The sequence below is a fragment of the Odocoileus virginianus genome, chromosome 30 (assembly GCF_023699985.2).
Source record: "Odocoileus virginianus isolate 20LAN1187 ecotype Illinois chromosome 30, Ovbor_1.2, whole genome shotgun sequence".
Taxonomy (NCBI): domain Eukaryota; kingdom Metazoa; phylum Chordata; class Mammalia; order Artiodactyla; family Cervidae; genus Odocoileus; species Odocoileus virginianus.
Window position 1 is genome coordinate 42,634,875 of NC_069703.1, and position 13,485 is coordinate 42,648,359.

Here is a 13,485-nt window from a genome sequence, read left to right on the forward strand (position 1 = left end):
CGCAGGGGCAGCAGGAAACAATAGAGGCCGCGCGCGCAGAGCGAGCGTCCGCAGGCTCCCCGCCCCTCCCGCAACGCTCAACCCCGGGATCCCCGCCGGCTTGCCTACCCGCCATGGCCGACAAGGAAGGTGAGGGTTCCGGGGCGGCCCCAGGAGAGTGGGGGGTTGCCGGGCTTGCGTAGCGGCCTCGAAACGGCCTAACAGTGAAGACAGGCCAGACTCAGCTGAGTGCCGTCCCCGCCATCGCAGGCGTGAGGAGAATCTCCCGGCGGGGCGGGTTAACGGCGCACCAGCTCCTCCGGAGCAGAGGCCCGGCGCAGCGGCTTGAAGCAGGCATTTGGGTCCCCGGCTGGTGTTTGGTCCTTCTCCGCACGCCCTGTCGGTCTGCTCGCCTCTCTCCGGGTCCTCCCTTCAGTGCTTGCTCTCCGCAAGGGCTGGTGCTCCGGCCTCCCCGCCGGTTCTGTGCTCCTCCCGACGCCGTCGGCCGGGCGGCTAACGGCATTTGGCAGCGATGAGCCCAGCAGTTAAAGCCCCGTCAGGCTGGAGAGCGGCGTTGGTGGCTGTGCCTCGGGGAGATTTAGACAGATCTCCATTTCAGAATCGGGATTTAAGAGTGCCGGTGGCTTTGGAAGTGTTTACTCGGTTTCCATTTGTGGTCACTAACTTAATTTGTTTTTTATTTTTTAGCAGCCTTTGATGACGCAGTAGAAGAACGTGTGATCAACGAAGAATACAAAATATGGAAAAAGAACACCCCTTTTCTTTACGATTTGGTGATGACCCATGCTCTGGAGTGGCCTAGCCTAACTGCACAGTGGCTTCCAGATGTAACCAGGTGATAAGAATCCGTTGAATGTTATTTTGTTGTATTCTCAGTGTAGATTTCTCACATTGATTATCCCTGTTTTCCTTTCTCCAGTCACCCGGAGCGGACACGTGATCAGAACCTATTGGGGACATTTTTTTCTAGGCCAAAAAAGACAAAATGTGAAACAACTTTGCAATTTACCTGATAAGGGAAAACATGTTGATGTCTTCTTTTTATGATAACTGAATTGAATAGGCGTATTATAACTGTAGTTGATCAAACAGTAATGTAAAATTTGTCAGCTTTCAAAAAGTGATTATGATGAATGCAATTCTTTCAACAAAAAAATTTTGAATCTCACAGTCATTTGTACTATCTGGTTAATGCAAAGATGAATGTGATATGATAACCTGCCACTCAGAACAACCTTTAAAAATTACATGTGTACTGAGTAAGTACATTTCTTCAAAATTCAGGACTTTAGAAGTCAGGATATTTGTGAATTGTGGTTATTTGACTATGTTTCTGCTCAAAAAATAATTGACAATTTATGCAAATATTATTAATAGCAATATGAGCCTGCTAATCTCCCATTGGCATTTAAAAAGGGGGGGAATCTGTCCTAAGTATTTTTTAAAATAATTTCTTAATTGTTGGATGGTAATTGCTTCACAGTATTATATTAGTTTCTGCCGTACATCAGATGAAGTAGCAATAAGTATGCTTATGTCCCCTCCCTTTTGAACCTCCCTCCTTGTCCTAAGTATGTGAATTAGGAGTTCCCACATTCAGTTGCTTATCAGAATTACTTGAGTTCAGGGTAAGAGGAGTGGTTTGTGTTAGGAGTTGTCAGTAGTTCAGACCACTTAGGAACTTGTGGCAGGATACTTAAAAATAGTTTAAGTAGTAATTCTAGATTTACTATCGTCAGGTGCTAAATTATATTGGACCAAAGGATCCCAAATATTGGCCACCCCGTCCTTACTAAATCATTCTGGAAAAGCTTTCCATGTAGTGTGATTAGTTAGGTTTGGAAAACAGTAAGACTGAATAACCCAAGGCTGAAATCTGTACTTTGCTCTTAGTAGCTTTCTGCTTCACAGATGTAGATGAATAAGCCTTTCTGCAGGAGTAGAAGTTGGTCCAAATACCCTTCCTTTATTTTGGTATTGTACTTGTATAACTTATTTTCTTAGGATGGGATTACTTATAACAACTCTCCCTAATGTCTGTTTAATGTGTTTGTGTGTTTATTTATATTCTGTTTCTTAGAAAGAATGATATGGTTGTGGTTTTGTAATATTCTTCCTCACTCCCGCACTTCCTTTAGTTGCTTAACTTTGTAAATACAAGTATCCCCAGCTTTATGTTAGCAGCCGTCTTATATTTCCTCCTCTTTTTCCACATAGGGTATCTGAAACTGCAGAGGAATTTCTGTTGGTTATCTCTAAACCCAGCTTCTGAGCTCTACCTGAATTGCCAACTGCCTGTTATTATTGGTGTCTTTTCTGGAGTATCTTATTAGCTTTCCCAACATGATGTATTCCAAATTAAGTGTATTTTTTCTATGGAGATATCAACCTGGCTTTCTGTTGTTCCTATTTCTCCTTATCATAGTTGACTTTGGTTTGACATTTCTTAGGTCTCTCCCCTCCCCCTAGCCCTTTCTTGACTTGACAGTCTGTTTATAAGCCCTGATGAATTCTTGTGTAGCATCTTTCCCATCTAGACTGGAGTTCTCAAACTTTTAACAGGCATCATAATCAGCTGAAGGAATCGGAAAAAAAATTTTTTTTTTACACTGGCCATGCCATGAAGCTTGCAGAATCTTAGTTCACCAACCAGGAATTGAGGAAGCATTGAGTCCTAACCACTGGACTGCCAGGAAATTACCTGTAGAACAGATTGTTAAGCACCACAAATCATCACCCCTGAATTTCTCATTGAATATGTCTATAATGGATTTGAGAATTTGCATGTGGGAGTTCCCAGATAATGTTGATGGTTTCGTTCCCCATACCACACTTGAAGAACCTCTGCTTTATGCTTTACATTGAATTAACCCTTCTGACAGAACTCAAATTATGGTACATCCCTTATAAATTTTCCATGGTTCTTTGTTCCTTTCAGTAGAGTTCAGAATACCTTAAGCAAACATTCAGTACCCTAGAGTCTGATTTCAGTCTGCTTTTTGACCTTCTCTCCCACTGTTTTCCCACATTCAAAGTCAGATTTAGACTTCAGTCCTAGTTCTGTTACATAGTTGGTTAATCTTAGGCCACCCCATGGGCTATGGCCTGCCAGACTCCTCTGTCCATGGAATTCTCCAGGCAAAAATGCTGGACTGGGTAGCCGTTCCCTTCTCCAGTTGATCTTCCTGATTCAGTGATTGAACCCAGGTCTCCTGCATTGCAGGCAGATTCTTAACTCAGCCACCAAGGAAGTCAATTTCCCAAAACCATCTTTAAATTAGAATATTACTTCATAGTGTTGTAACCTGCATCTTTGCTTACCTCCCTTGGAATACTGTCTTTCAAAGCTCTTGCCCCCCTCTTCTGGGTTTTATCCCATTTTGAGACATTAGCTTACTTGATGTCAGTTCCTTTCCATTTTAATGAAGTTAACCTAATGAAGTAACCGGAAGTGTTCATATACCCAACAATTGGTTTTTTTCTCTCCATCTCCTTGTAAAGGATGAATAATTAATTTTTATTTTATTCTGTCAGACTCTTTCCTCAAAGGTAATTGTAAATATTTGGCCAAGTTAAGAAATAATTACGAAATTAAGTGGTATGTGGTACCTGCCCTCAGCTCTATGGAAGATATGTTAAAAGTAAGGAAATACGGCTCTTAATGACTTCTTTCTCTCAAATCCTGTTTGTAATAGTGCCTTGTGTATACATGTATGTCACTGACTTTGTGGTCTCTCTTAGTTTACTAAATTGAATATTAACCATATGTCACTATTACAGACCAGAAGGGAAAGATTTCAGTATTCATCGACTTGTGCTGGGGACACACACGTCAGATGAACAAAACCACCTTGTGATAGCCAGCGTGCAGCTCCCTAATGATGATGCTCAGTTTGATGCTTCACACTACGACAGTGAAAAAGGAGGTAGGAGTCTTAATTAAAGGTGAAGGGAGGAATGATACTTATTTTGGTTATATTTTCATATCTCTGAATTATCATAAAAAAGTGTGTACAGTTTGATAATGTAGCCTCTCAAGTTAGGAACAAGATATTAAGCTTTGGAAAGCCTGATTTTTGGTGTAGATATTAGATGTCGGAAGACATGTAACATGTACTTGGTTCTGTACTTTTTCTATAAACTTTTCTTCAACTAAATTTGGTGGTAGGGGAATTTCAAGAAGCTAAAATCCACCATATATTATTGCCGTGCGTGCTTGCATTCTCAACATAGAAGATACTGCCCCTGGGGAACTGAAAATTGATTCTCAGAGCGGGGTAAGTGTGAAAACAGTCTTATTCTTTGAACTGTTTCAAGCACAGATATACATAGCATGCATAAACAAATACACAGGTTATCTGTGGTATTAGAATTTCATCGAGGTGTCAAAATATCTTATAGGGCAATAATGGGGCGGGATGATTGAAAAGCACTGGCTTAAGTTACCCTTTCCAGGTTTAACTGGTAGAAAAGACTTAACTATGGCATTTGCTGTATAGTATATAAAAATTAAATGTGTTTAATTATATCCTATTTTTAGGTGATAACCTTAGGGCTTAGCTATTCATGAATTATTTTTTTCCCTTTCAGAAGAGAGAGAAATGAGTGGGTTTCCTTTATTGTTCTCCTTGAACTCAAATTATTACCAAAGGTAGAAGATAGACTTTCAGTACTGAGATTTGTGGCCCCCCAAAGTGAATGTGTAATGTTTTCTTTAGATTTCTCCTGATTGATTGAATCCATTCCTTTATCTAAGTTATTTTGAGTTCCAGTTATTTGCCAAGATTGTAACGTGCAGTTATTCTTTTGATCATTCCATATTTAGCTTAGGAGAATGCAAAATAAGTTCTTAGGATAAGGGCCAGCAAACATGATTTTGCATCACTGACCTGTGTGTGTGAACTATAGGATATGGTAACTGCAGAGATGGTCTCTGCATAGGCATTAGTAGTGATGGAGGGGTCTATGCTTAAACTGCAAGTGGCATAGGTTCAATCTCTGGTTGGGGAACTAAGATCCCACATGCTGCACAGCCGAAAATAGCGATTTTTTGTTGTTGTTGGAAAGAAAAGAATCAGACAACTAGGGCTTGGGACCCTGTTGTGCTGCTCACTAGCTGTGTAGTTTAAGGATAAATCATTTAGCCTCCCTGAGCTTGTTTTCTTTTTATTAAGCCAAACTAAATAGGATTTTTAGTTATTTTGACATAAAGCAAATATTCTGATTGGTAATGTAATAAATCATCTTTAAAAATTGAAGCAGGGCTTTCCCTAGTGGTCCAGTGGTTGGGACTCCATGCTTTCACTGTGGAGTGGGGGAGGGGGCTTGTTCGATTCCAGGTCTGGGAAATAAGATCTCACAAGCCTACATAGTGCAAAACAAAACAAAAAAAGCAACTATAATGTGAACCTCTCACCACATAAATCTGTCCTTTATGAATCACTGTTAAATTGATAGTTTTCTGAATGATTTATCCCAATTGGAACACTCACTCAACAAATACGTTAAGTACTTCGGCTAGGCAGTTTTTCTTTGTACTGGGAATATAGCATAAAATATACTTCCTGGCCTCATGTATCCCAGCCATCTTTTCTGTTAGCATATGGGAATGTACCTCCTTTTGATGGCTGTATACTATGTTGTAGTTAACCATCCCTCAATTAACATTTAAGTGGTTTCCAATCTTTTGGCTTCAAAAATAGTTCTTGTGCAGATATCTTGCATAGTTTTGCTGTAGAATACCTACCTAAATGGAATATTGATCAGTTGGCAAGAACATTTTCAAGTATATTGGTACTGCTAAGTTGCCCTCCAAAAAAGACTCTGAATTTCACCGGTAGCAAATGTATTGATGCCTGTTTCTGCATGCCTTTACCAACATTGAATGCTACGTTCTCGTTTTACTTTGTTGTTGGAGGGGTGTTGTTTTTTATTTCTTCGTTTTGGTTTTTATTGTGATTTGGTTTTTTAATGGCTGCTCCACAGGGCTTTCAGAATCTTAGTTCCCCCACCAGGAATCACACCAGCACCCTTGACAGTGAAAGTACAGAGTCCTTACCACCAGACCCCCAGGAATTTCCTACCTTGCTTTTTAAGTTATTTGTGATGTTGGACTTATTTTAAAATATTTATCTTTTGTCTGTCTTTTAAGCTGCCTATTTATGTGTTTTCCTCATTTTTTCCTTTCGAGTTAACTATATATGTAATGTTAGTTATCCCTAACTAACAGGTTATAGAAATTTTTTTCCCTCTTTATTTTATAATCTTGAATCCTATTTATTTAAAATTATTTATGACTGTGCTGGATCCTTGCTGCTGGACAGGTTTTTCTCTAGTTAGGGCAAGGAAGGCTTCCTTGCGGTGCACTGGCTTCTCTAATCGCAGGGGGTTCTCTTGTTGCAGAGCGCAGGCTCTGGGGTGTACGGGCTTCGGTGGCTGTGGCTCCTGGGCTCTAGAGCACAGGCCCAATAGTTGTGGCACATGGGCCTAGTTGCTTTGCAGCATGTGGGATCTTCTCAGATCAAGGCTGGAACCCATGTCTCCTGCATTGGCAGGCGGATTCTTGACCACTGAGCCACAGCTATTTAGTTGTGTTCTTTACCACTGAGTCTCCTATTTACTTTAGAAGCTGTGAATTTTTAATTATCCACCTTTCCTCTGGGGTCCTTCAGATTTTGTCATTCTTTGAAAGGCCTTTATCACTCCAAAGTTTTAAACTAGTTATCTGTTTTCTGGTACTTCTCTGTTTTGACCATTAAAATTAAAAATAGTTGATTTACAGTGTTATTTCAGATGTTCAACATAATGATTTCATTGAGTGTTTTGTTTTTATCCATATTTCATTAAGGCTACCACAACATTGGGTATAATTCCTTATGTTGTTGTTTAATCGATAAGTCTGTCCTATTCTTTGCATGCCCATGGACTGCAGCACACCAGGCTTCCCTGTCCTTCACTATCTCCCGGAGTTTGCTCAAACTCATGTCCATTGAGTCAGTGATGCTTTCTAACCATCTCATCCTTTGCAGCCCCCTTCTCCATTTGCCTTCAGTCTTTCCCAGCATCTTCATATCTGAAGTCGTTGGTATTTCTCCCTCAATCTTGATTCCAGCTTGTGATTCATCTAGCCAGGCATTTCACATGATGAACTCTGCATATAAGTTAAATAAGAAGGGTGACCATATACAGCCTTGACGTACGTACTTCTTCCCAATTTGGAATCAGTCCGTTGTTCCATGTCTGGTTCTAACTGTTGGCTTCTTGACCTGCATATAGATTTCTCAGACAGGGGAGGTGGTCTGATATTCCCATCTCTTTAAGAATTTTCCACAGTTCGTTGTGCCACACAGTCAGAGGCTTTAGTGTAGTCAGTGAAGCAGAGAATTAGATGTTTTTCTGAAATTCTCTTGCTTTATCTCTGGTTCCTCTGCCTTTTCTAAACCTAGCTTGTACATCTGGAAGTTCTAAATTCTTGTTGATTATCTATTTTGTTTTTTGAGTGGCATCAAACCAATTTGCTTTTCTGATGATACCTTTATCCCCCAAATACTTAACTCTAGAGAAACTATAAAATAAAAGAATATACATGATATATTTGTATGACTGCATAGATCCCCCTATTTAATCCTCACAAGAAAACCAGGTAACTTCCCCTAAGGTTACATAGCATATCGGCTCCCATTCCTTCCTTTTCTCTTCCTTTTCCCTCTCGTTCTTCCTTCAAATCACTCAGATGGCTGGACAAGCTTGGTGCTTAAAGGGGAGCAGGTGCTCTCCATATGGTCTCAACAATGGTGGAAGTAGATGCATACTACTAATGTCTCTTAAAGCTTAAGTGGTTGTTACATAGATCGATTCCTAGTCCCTCCTTGCTCTCAGATGAAGTGTCTTAGACTCTGAGATCGAACTATTGAAGTTGATTACCATCTGCTTAACCCCATTTGATTTGAGGTAGTTGGTGACAGATAGCTTCAAAAGATCATTGAACTTTCAACATGAAAGAACAGAAAATTGGCTTAGGCTTGTTTTGACTTAAAAAAGAATTTTTGTATTTGTATTACATTCAGCCCAGCTATGGTTACATTTGAAGCCCTGGAAATAGGTTTGAAATTTTACTTCAGACACTGTTACCAAGATCTTTAAATATCAATGAGTTTATTTTTAGCAACTTATTTGGGAATTGTTTTGGGGGGGGTGTTTTTTTTTTTTAATTATCTTTAGTCTTCTACTTCAGTTATATGTAATAAACTAGTATTAAGTCATGATGAAATAATTGGAATATTTGACTCAAGATGTTGCAACTTATTTTTAGTTTCAAAATGTTTATGGACTACAAAAAATGGCGAAGTGGTAGAAATTAGAATGCTGGTTATCTAGTTTGTCCAACAGTATTAGTTGGGAGGGATACAGAAGTGCCTTGTGGGAGGATGAGAGGGCTAGAGATGTCCCATGTTTTTATCTGGGTGGTAACTCCCCTAGTGTATGCATATGTAAAAATTCATCAGGCTACACAGTTTAAGCATATTGTTATATCTCAGTCTTTCTAAATAGTATTTTCCAAACAAAATAGGAATGTAGTTAGACCTTGGTAATCATTCACTTTATTGTACATTGATACCTCAGTCTTTCTTCCCTACATCAGATTTGGTGTTTTTGCTCTCACCTTGAATTTGGGCAGTCCCTGATTATTTGTTAAATAGATGAATCCTCATCTTCATAAATCTCAGTTGTGAATCCTCTAAGCTGATTTTTCTTTAAACATGTACACACTGATACAGTTACTCGTTTGTTTATTTATTTTTGACTGCACTGGTTCTTTATTGCTGCGTGCGGGCTTTGTCACTTGCAGAGAGCGGAGGCTGCTTTCTCGTTTCAGAGCACAGGCTCTAGGCGCATGGGCTTCAGTAGTTGCGCCACAGGGGCTCATTAGTTGTAGCTTGCAGGCCCTAGAGCATGCAGACTTCAGTAGTTGTGGCATACAGGCTTAGTTGCTCTGTGGCGTGTGGAATCTTCCTGCACCAGGAACTGAATCCAAGTTCCCTGCATTGGCAGGCGGATTCTTATCCACTGTGCCACCAAGAAAGGTCCTAAGCTGAGTTCTTACTATTGTATTTTAACTGCAGGTAGCGGGGGAGAGGGTGCCTCTGATTAGTAGTATGTTGTTGTTTAGTTGTTAAGTCTTATCTTGACTCTTTTGCAAGCCCATGGACTGTAGCCCACCAGTATCCTCCCATCTATGGGATTTCCCTGGCAAGAAATACTGAAGTGGGTTGCCACTTTCTTCTTTGGGGGATCTTCCCTACCCAGGGATCAAACCTATGTCTCCTGCATTGGCAGGTAGATTCTTTACCACTGAGGCACCAGGAAAGCCCTAGTAGTATATAGCTGATAAACTGTGTGCTTATCTCCTTGTCTTTGGACTGAAAGTTCTTTGAGATCACATATCCTAATCATGCCTTCTTTTTGCAATGTGGGTATTTGTGGTCTAGAATTCCGGAGGGATTTTTTTAATGTTTTTCTTTCCCCCCTCTTTAAGAATCTGTTTTGAACTGTTTTTAGACTTTTAGCTTGTTTGAACCACTGCTTTTCAATGTATAAAGTTATTTTGAGGTTGAATGTTATCTGCTAATCATATTATCCAACTTACCAAAACTGTGTCTCCTGCATTGGCAGGTGGATTCTTTATACCATTGAGCCACCAGGGAAACCCTTGCCAAGGTTTATATAATGACAAATTATATTCTTAAACATTTTATAATGGTACTTGGGAGAACTCTGTAAGTGCATATAGTAGTCAAATGTGAATAAAATATGTTTTTGTCTAGTCCTTGCCTACCTGGTTTATTTCAGCCAAGGACTCTGGTTGGCAAGTGTAAGTTGGGGGGGGTCAGGAAAATTGAACCAGCTGTTGTGGCTCTGTTTTTCCTCACTGATACGAGGAAAGATGTCAGTATTTCAAAAAGGTTACCCCAAACTGGAGATTCAAATAGTCAAGAAGAGGGACTCTTTAGTACCTAGCACACTGTGTATGTACTTGATATTCATTAAAATAGTAACTTCAGATTTTATTTATTTTTAAAAAAAGGAAAAAAAAGGATTTTATTTATTGAGCATAGTTTGTTTTTTTCTTTTTGATTAAGTGAGGCTTGAAAGCCACTTAGTGAGAATCTTTGAAGTGGAGTCAATAGTGTTTCTTACTTTTAGATAGCGACATAATACTTATTAGGTATGTAATTACCAAAATCATTTTGGGCATAGCTGAAAGAGTATCATAGCCGAAAGGGATCAGAAAAATGGGGATTCATTTTAGGTTCTGCTGTAGTCACGTCACCATGAGCAAATTAATGTAGGTCCTCTTTTTTCCCATGTGAAATATTTGGAGATAATTCTTCCCTACTCTGTAGAGTTATGGTAAGAAATCAATGAAATAAGGAGTGTGGTCTATATATTGCTAATAAATATTGATACTGCTTCTAGTATTATACCAGTTCATTTATTAAAAGCCTTGCCTCTGTGAAACTTTGAGTGACATAGAGTACTTCTTACTTTGTCCTCATTTGCAATTAACATCTTATTTACAGAATTTGGAGGTTTTGGCTCGGTTAGTGGAAAAATTGAAATAGAAATCAAGATCAACCATGAAGGAGAGGTAAACAGGGCACGCTATATGCCCCAGAATCCTTGCATCATTGCAACAAAGACTCCATCCAGTGATGTTCTTGTTTTTGACTATACAAAACATCCTTCTAAACCAGGTATCTTCTCTCTTCTATTCAAATACAAATGATGAATCACTACAGGAATACATTGCTTCTCTCAGTTTTAATTGCTAGCTTATTCTTTATGTATCTTATATCCTGTGAATTATGTTGATATGTGTGGGTACTACCTCTTCATCCTTCTTCCCTACATCTGGAAAAAGAAATTGTTTTTTTATATAGAACGGAATGTGCCGCTTTTAAATATTATCAGTTTGGTCATAGTCTGTATTTCTCATAAAAAATAAGAGCTTTAGACCTCTTGATAAAAATTTCATTATGCTAAGTAGGTCCAGTGAGGCAGTGGACTGGATAGTCTTGATGTGTCTGTTACTTTGTAGACCCTTCTGGAGAGTGCAACCCAGACTTGCGTCTCCGTGGACATCAGAAGGAAGGCTACGGGCTTTCTTGGAACCCAAATCTCAGTGGGCACTTACTGAGTGCTTCAGATGACCACGTGCGTATCCTTCCCAGTGTGAAGCACATCTGGGCTAGTTGTATCAGTGTTTTCTGGGGTATATGAGGAAGTGAGACTCTTTCTTTTATGTAATAGTTCATTTTTCTCATTTAAGACCATCTGCCTGTGGGACATAAGTGCTGTTCCAAAGGAAGGGAAAGTTGTGGATGCGAAGACCATCTTCACAGGGCACACGGCAGTAGTAGAGGATGTCTCCTGGCATCTGCTCCATGAGTCCCTCTTTGGATCGGTTGCTGATGATCAGAAACTCATGATGTGAGCTGAATCCATCTTTTTCTCAATATATTATCTAAGTTGTATAATATTTGACTATCCATTTCAAGCCTTTTTTTCCCCGTTTTTTTTTTTCTTTCACCGAAGCTGGGATACTCGTTCAAACAATACTTCCAAACCAAGCCACTCAGTTGATGCTCACACTGCTGAAGTGAACTGCCTTTCTTTCAATCCTTATAGTGAGTTCATTCTTGCCACAGGATCAGCTGACAAGGTTAGTGTGATTTACTTTTACAAAAAGACATAGGGTGGATTTCTCTGGCTTCTTTTGAATGCACGGAGATCTTTTAGTTGTGGATTTTCTTTTTCTCGTTAAAAATTTTTTTTATTGATTACTCTTGCTTTCCTTTTTTGTACATAAGACTGTTGCTCTGTGGGATCTGAGAAATCTGAAACTTAAGTTGCATTCCTTTGAATCACATAAGGATGAAATATTCCAGGTAAGAGAAACTAATGCTCCTAGTGTTTTTAATCAACCTTATGCCTGACGTGTCTCTTCCCTTATTTCCATTCCTTTGTAACTTGCCATATCTATTATAATTTCACAGTTCAGTCCTAAAGTACTGACTCCCAAGTTTTCTGTCTAATCAGTTTAATTAAGCTCTTTTCTTAATATGCAGAGCCCTCTGACTCAGTTCAAGAAATATTTGTTACATTATGTTCAAAACTGAATGCACAGGCACTGTGTGTAATACTGAAAGTACTTGGGTAAATTGTGTGGGTGAGCTGTACTTTAGTTCTTAGGTCAGTGTTGGATAACGTTTGGCATTTATTTGTTTGTTTTGGCTGCGTCAGCTCGCCATTGCAGGCATCTTCTGTTGGATTGCACAGGCTTCTCTAGTAGTGGCTTGTGGATTTTTGTTGCCCTGTGGTATGTGGGATCTTAGTTCTTGATCAGGGATCAAACATTTGTCCCCTACATTGTAGGGTGGATTTTTAACCAGCGGACCACCAGGGAACTCCCCTCTCCTTAGTTTTCTAATTGATAGATTTTTATTCTTAACGTATAGGTTCAGTGGTCGCCTCACAATGAGACTATTTTGGCTTCCAGTGGTACTGATCGTAGACTGAATGTCTGGGATTTAAGGTATGTCTTGTTAAATTACTCTTTGTGAAGTTCTTTTTTTATACTTTCCAGAATTACTCAAGGTAAATTTAACTTTAAAAAAAACCTTTTTTGTGCTAGTAAAATTGGAGAGGAACAATCCCCAGAAGATGCAGAAGATGGGCCACCAGAGTTGTTGGTATGTTACAGATACTGAGCACAGCTGAAATAGTTCATGATTTATTGTCCTCTTATCTGCTTTTCATCTCTGTTTTCCTCCCTCTTTCAGTTTATTCATGGTGGTCACACTGCCAAGATATCTGATTTCTCCTGGAATCCCAACGAACCTTGGGTGATTTGTTCTGTATCAGAAGACAATATCATGCAAGTGTGGCAAATGGTAAGTGTTTAGATAAATGAAGCCTAGTATTATTGTGTTTATATATACGTCAGTACAACTGGCAGCTCTGTTCAGTTTACTCCCACCATGTGACTTCACCTGTACATTATTAAGTGGCTACTCTTATCTGGTTGTCCCAGTGTCAACATCAAAGAGAACCATTTCTCCATGAAACTTGCCTAGATTTCAAAAACATTCCCTGCCTTTTTATGCCCCAGTTGAAGGTGATCACCCTGCTTTAAATTTTCAGAGCACTTGGGATTTAATAAAAATAATTGTAATGTCTGATAATGTTGCAATCCAAGAAATGATTGCCTTCTGGACATGGATGGTGGTGATATTTGCATACACAGTGTGAATGGACTTAATGCCACTGAACTTAATGCCAGTTAAAAATGGTTACAATGATAAACTGTGTTATGTGTCTTTTACTACAGTTTAAAAAACAATAGCATGACTTTTAAATAACAGTGGCTGAATAAATGAAAATTATTCTAAAGAAATATTTAAAGTGTCTCAGAGTAGATCTAGA

At 39.3% G+C, this 13,485-nt stretch overlaps 1 protein-coding gene across 2 annotated transcripts in view; it reads left to right on the forward strand.

Moving 5' to 3' along the window:
- Positions 1–13,485, forward strand: part of RBBP4 (RB binding protein 4, chromatin remodeling factor) — a 15,871-nt gene continuing 2,386 nt past the window's right edge. Inside the window, exons 1-11 of one of the 2 annotated variants that reach the window (XM_020896066.2) lie at positions 1–129; positions 688–835; positions 3,781–3,926; positions 10,581–10,754; positions 11,099–11,214; positions 11,330–11,490; positions 11,596–11,722; positions 11,871–11,948; positions 12,519–12,595; positions 12,695–12,752; positions 12,843–12,953. In XM_020896066.2, the coding sequence (XP_020751725.1) occupies positions 114–129; positions 688–835; positions 3,781–3,926; positions 10,581–10,754; positions 11,099–11,214; positions 11,330–11,490; positions 11,596–11,722; positions 11,871–11,948; positions 12,519–12,595; positions 12,695–12,752; positions 12,843–12,953 (1,212 nt within the window). In that variant the 5' untranslated portion in view covers positions 1–113. The remainder of the gene's footprint in view (positions 130–687; positions 836–3,780; positions 3,927–10,580; positions 10,755–11,098; positions 11,215–11,329; positions 11,491–11,595; positions 11,723–11,870; positions 11,949–12,518; positions 12,596–12,694; positions 12,753–12,842; positions 12,954–13,485) is intronic. The other variant, XM_020896067.2, reaches the window with a different exon arrangement.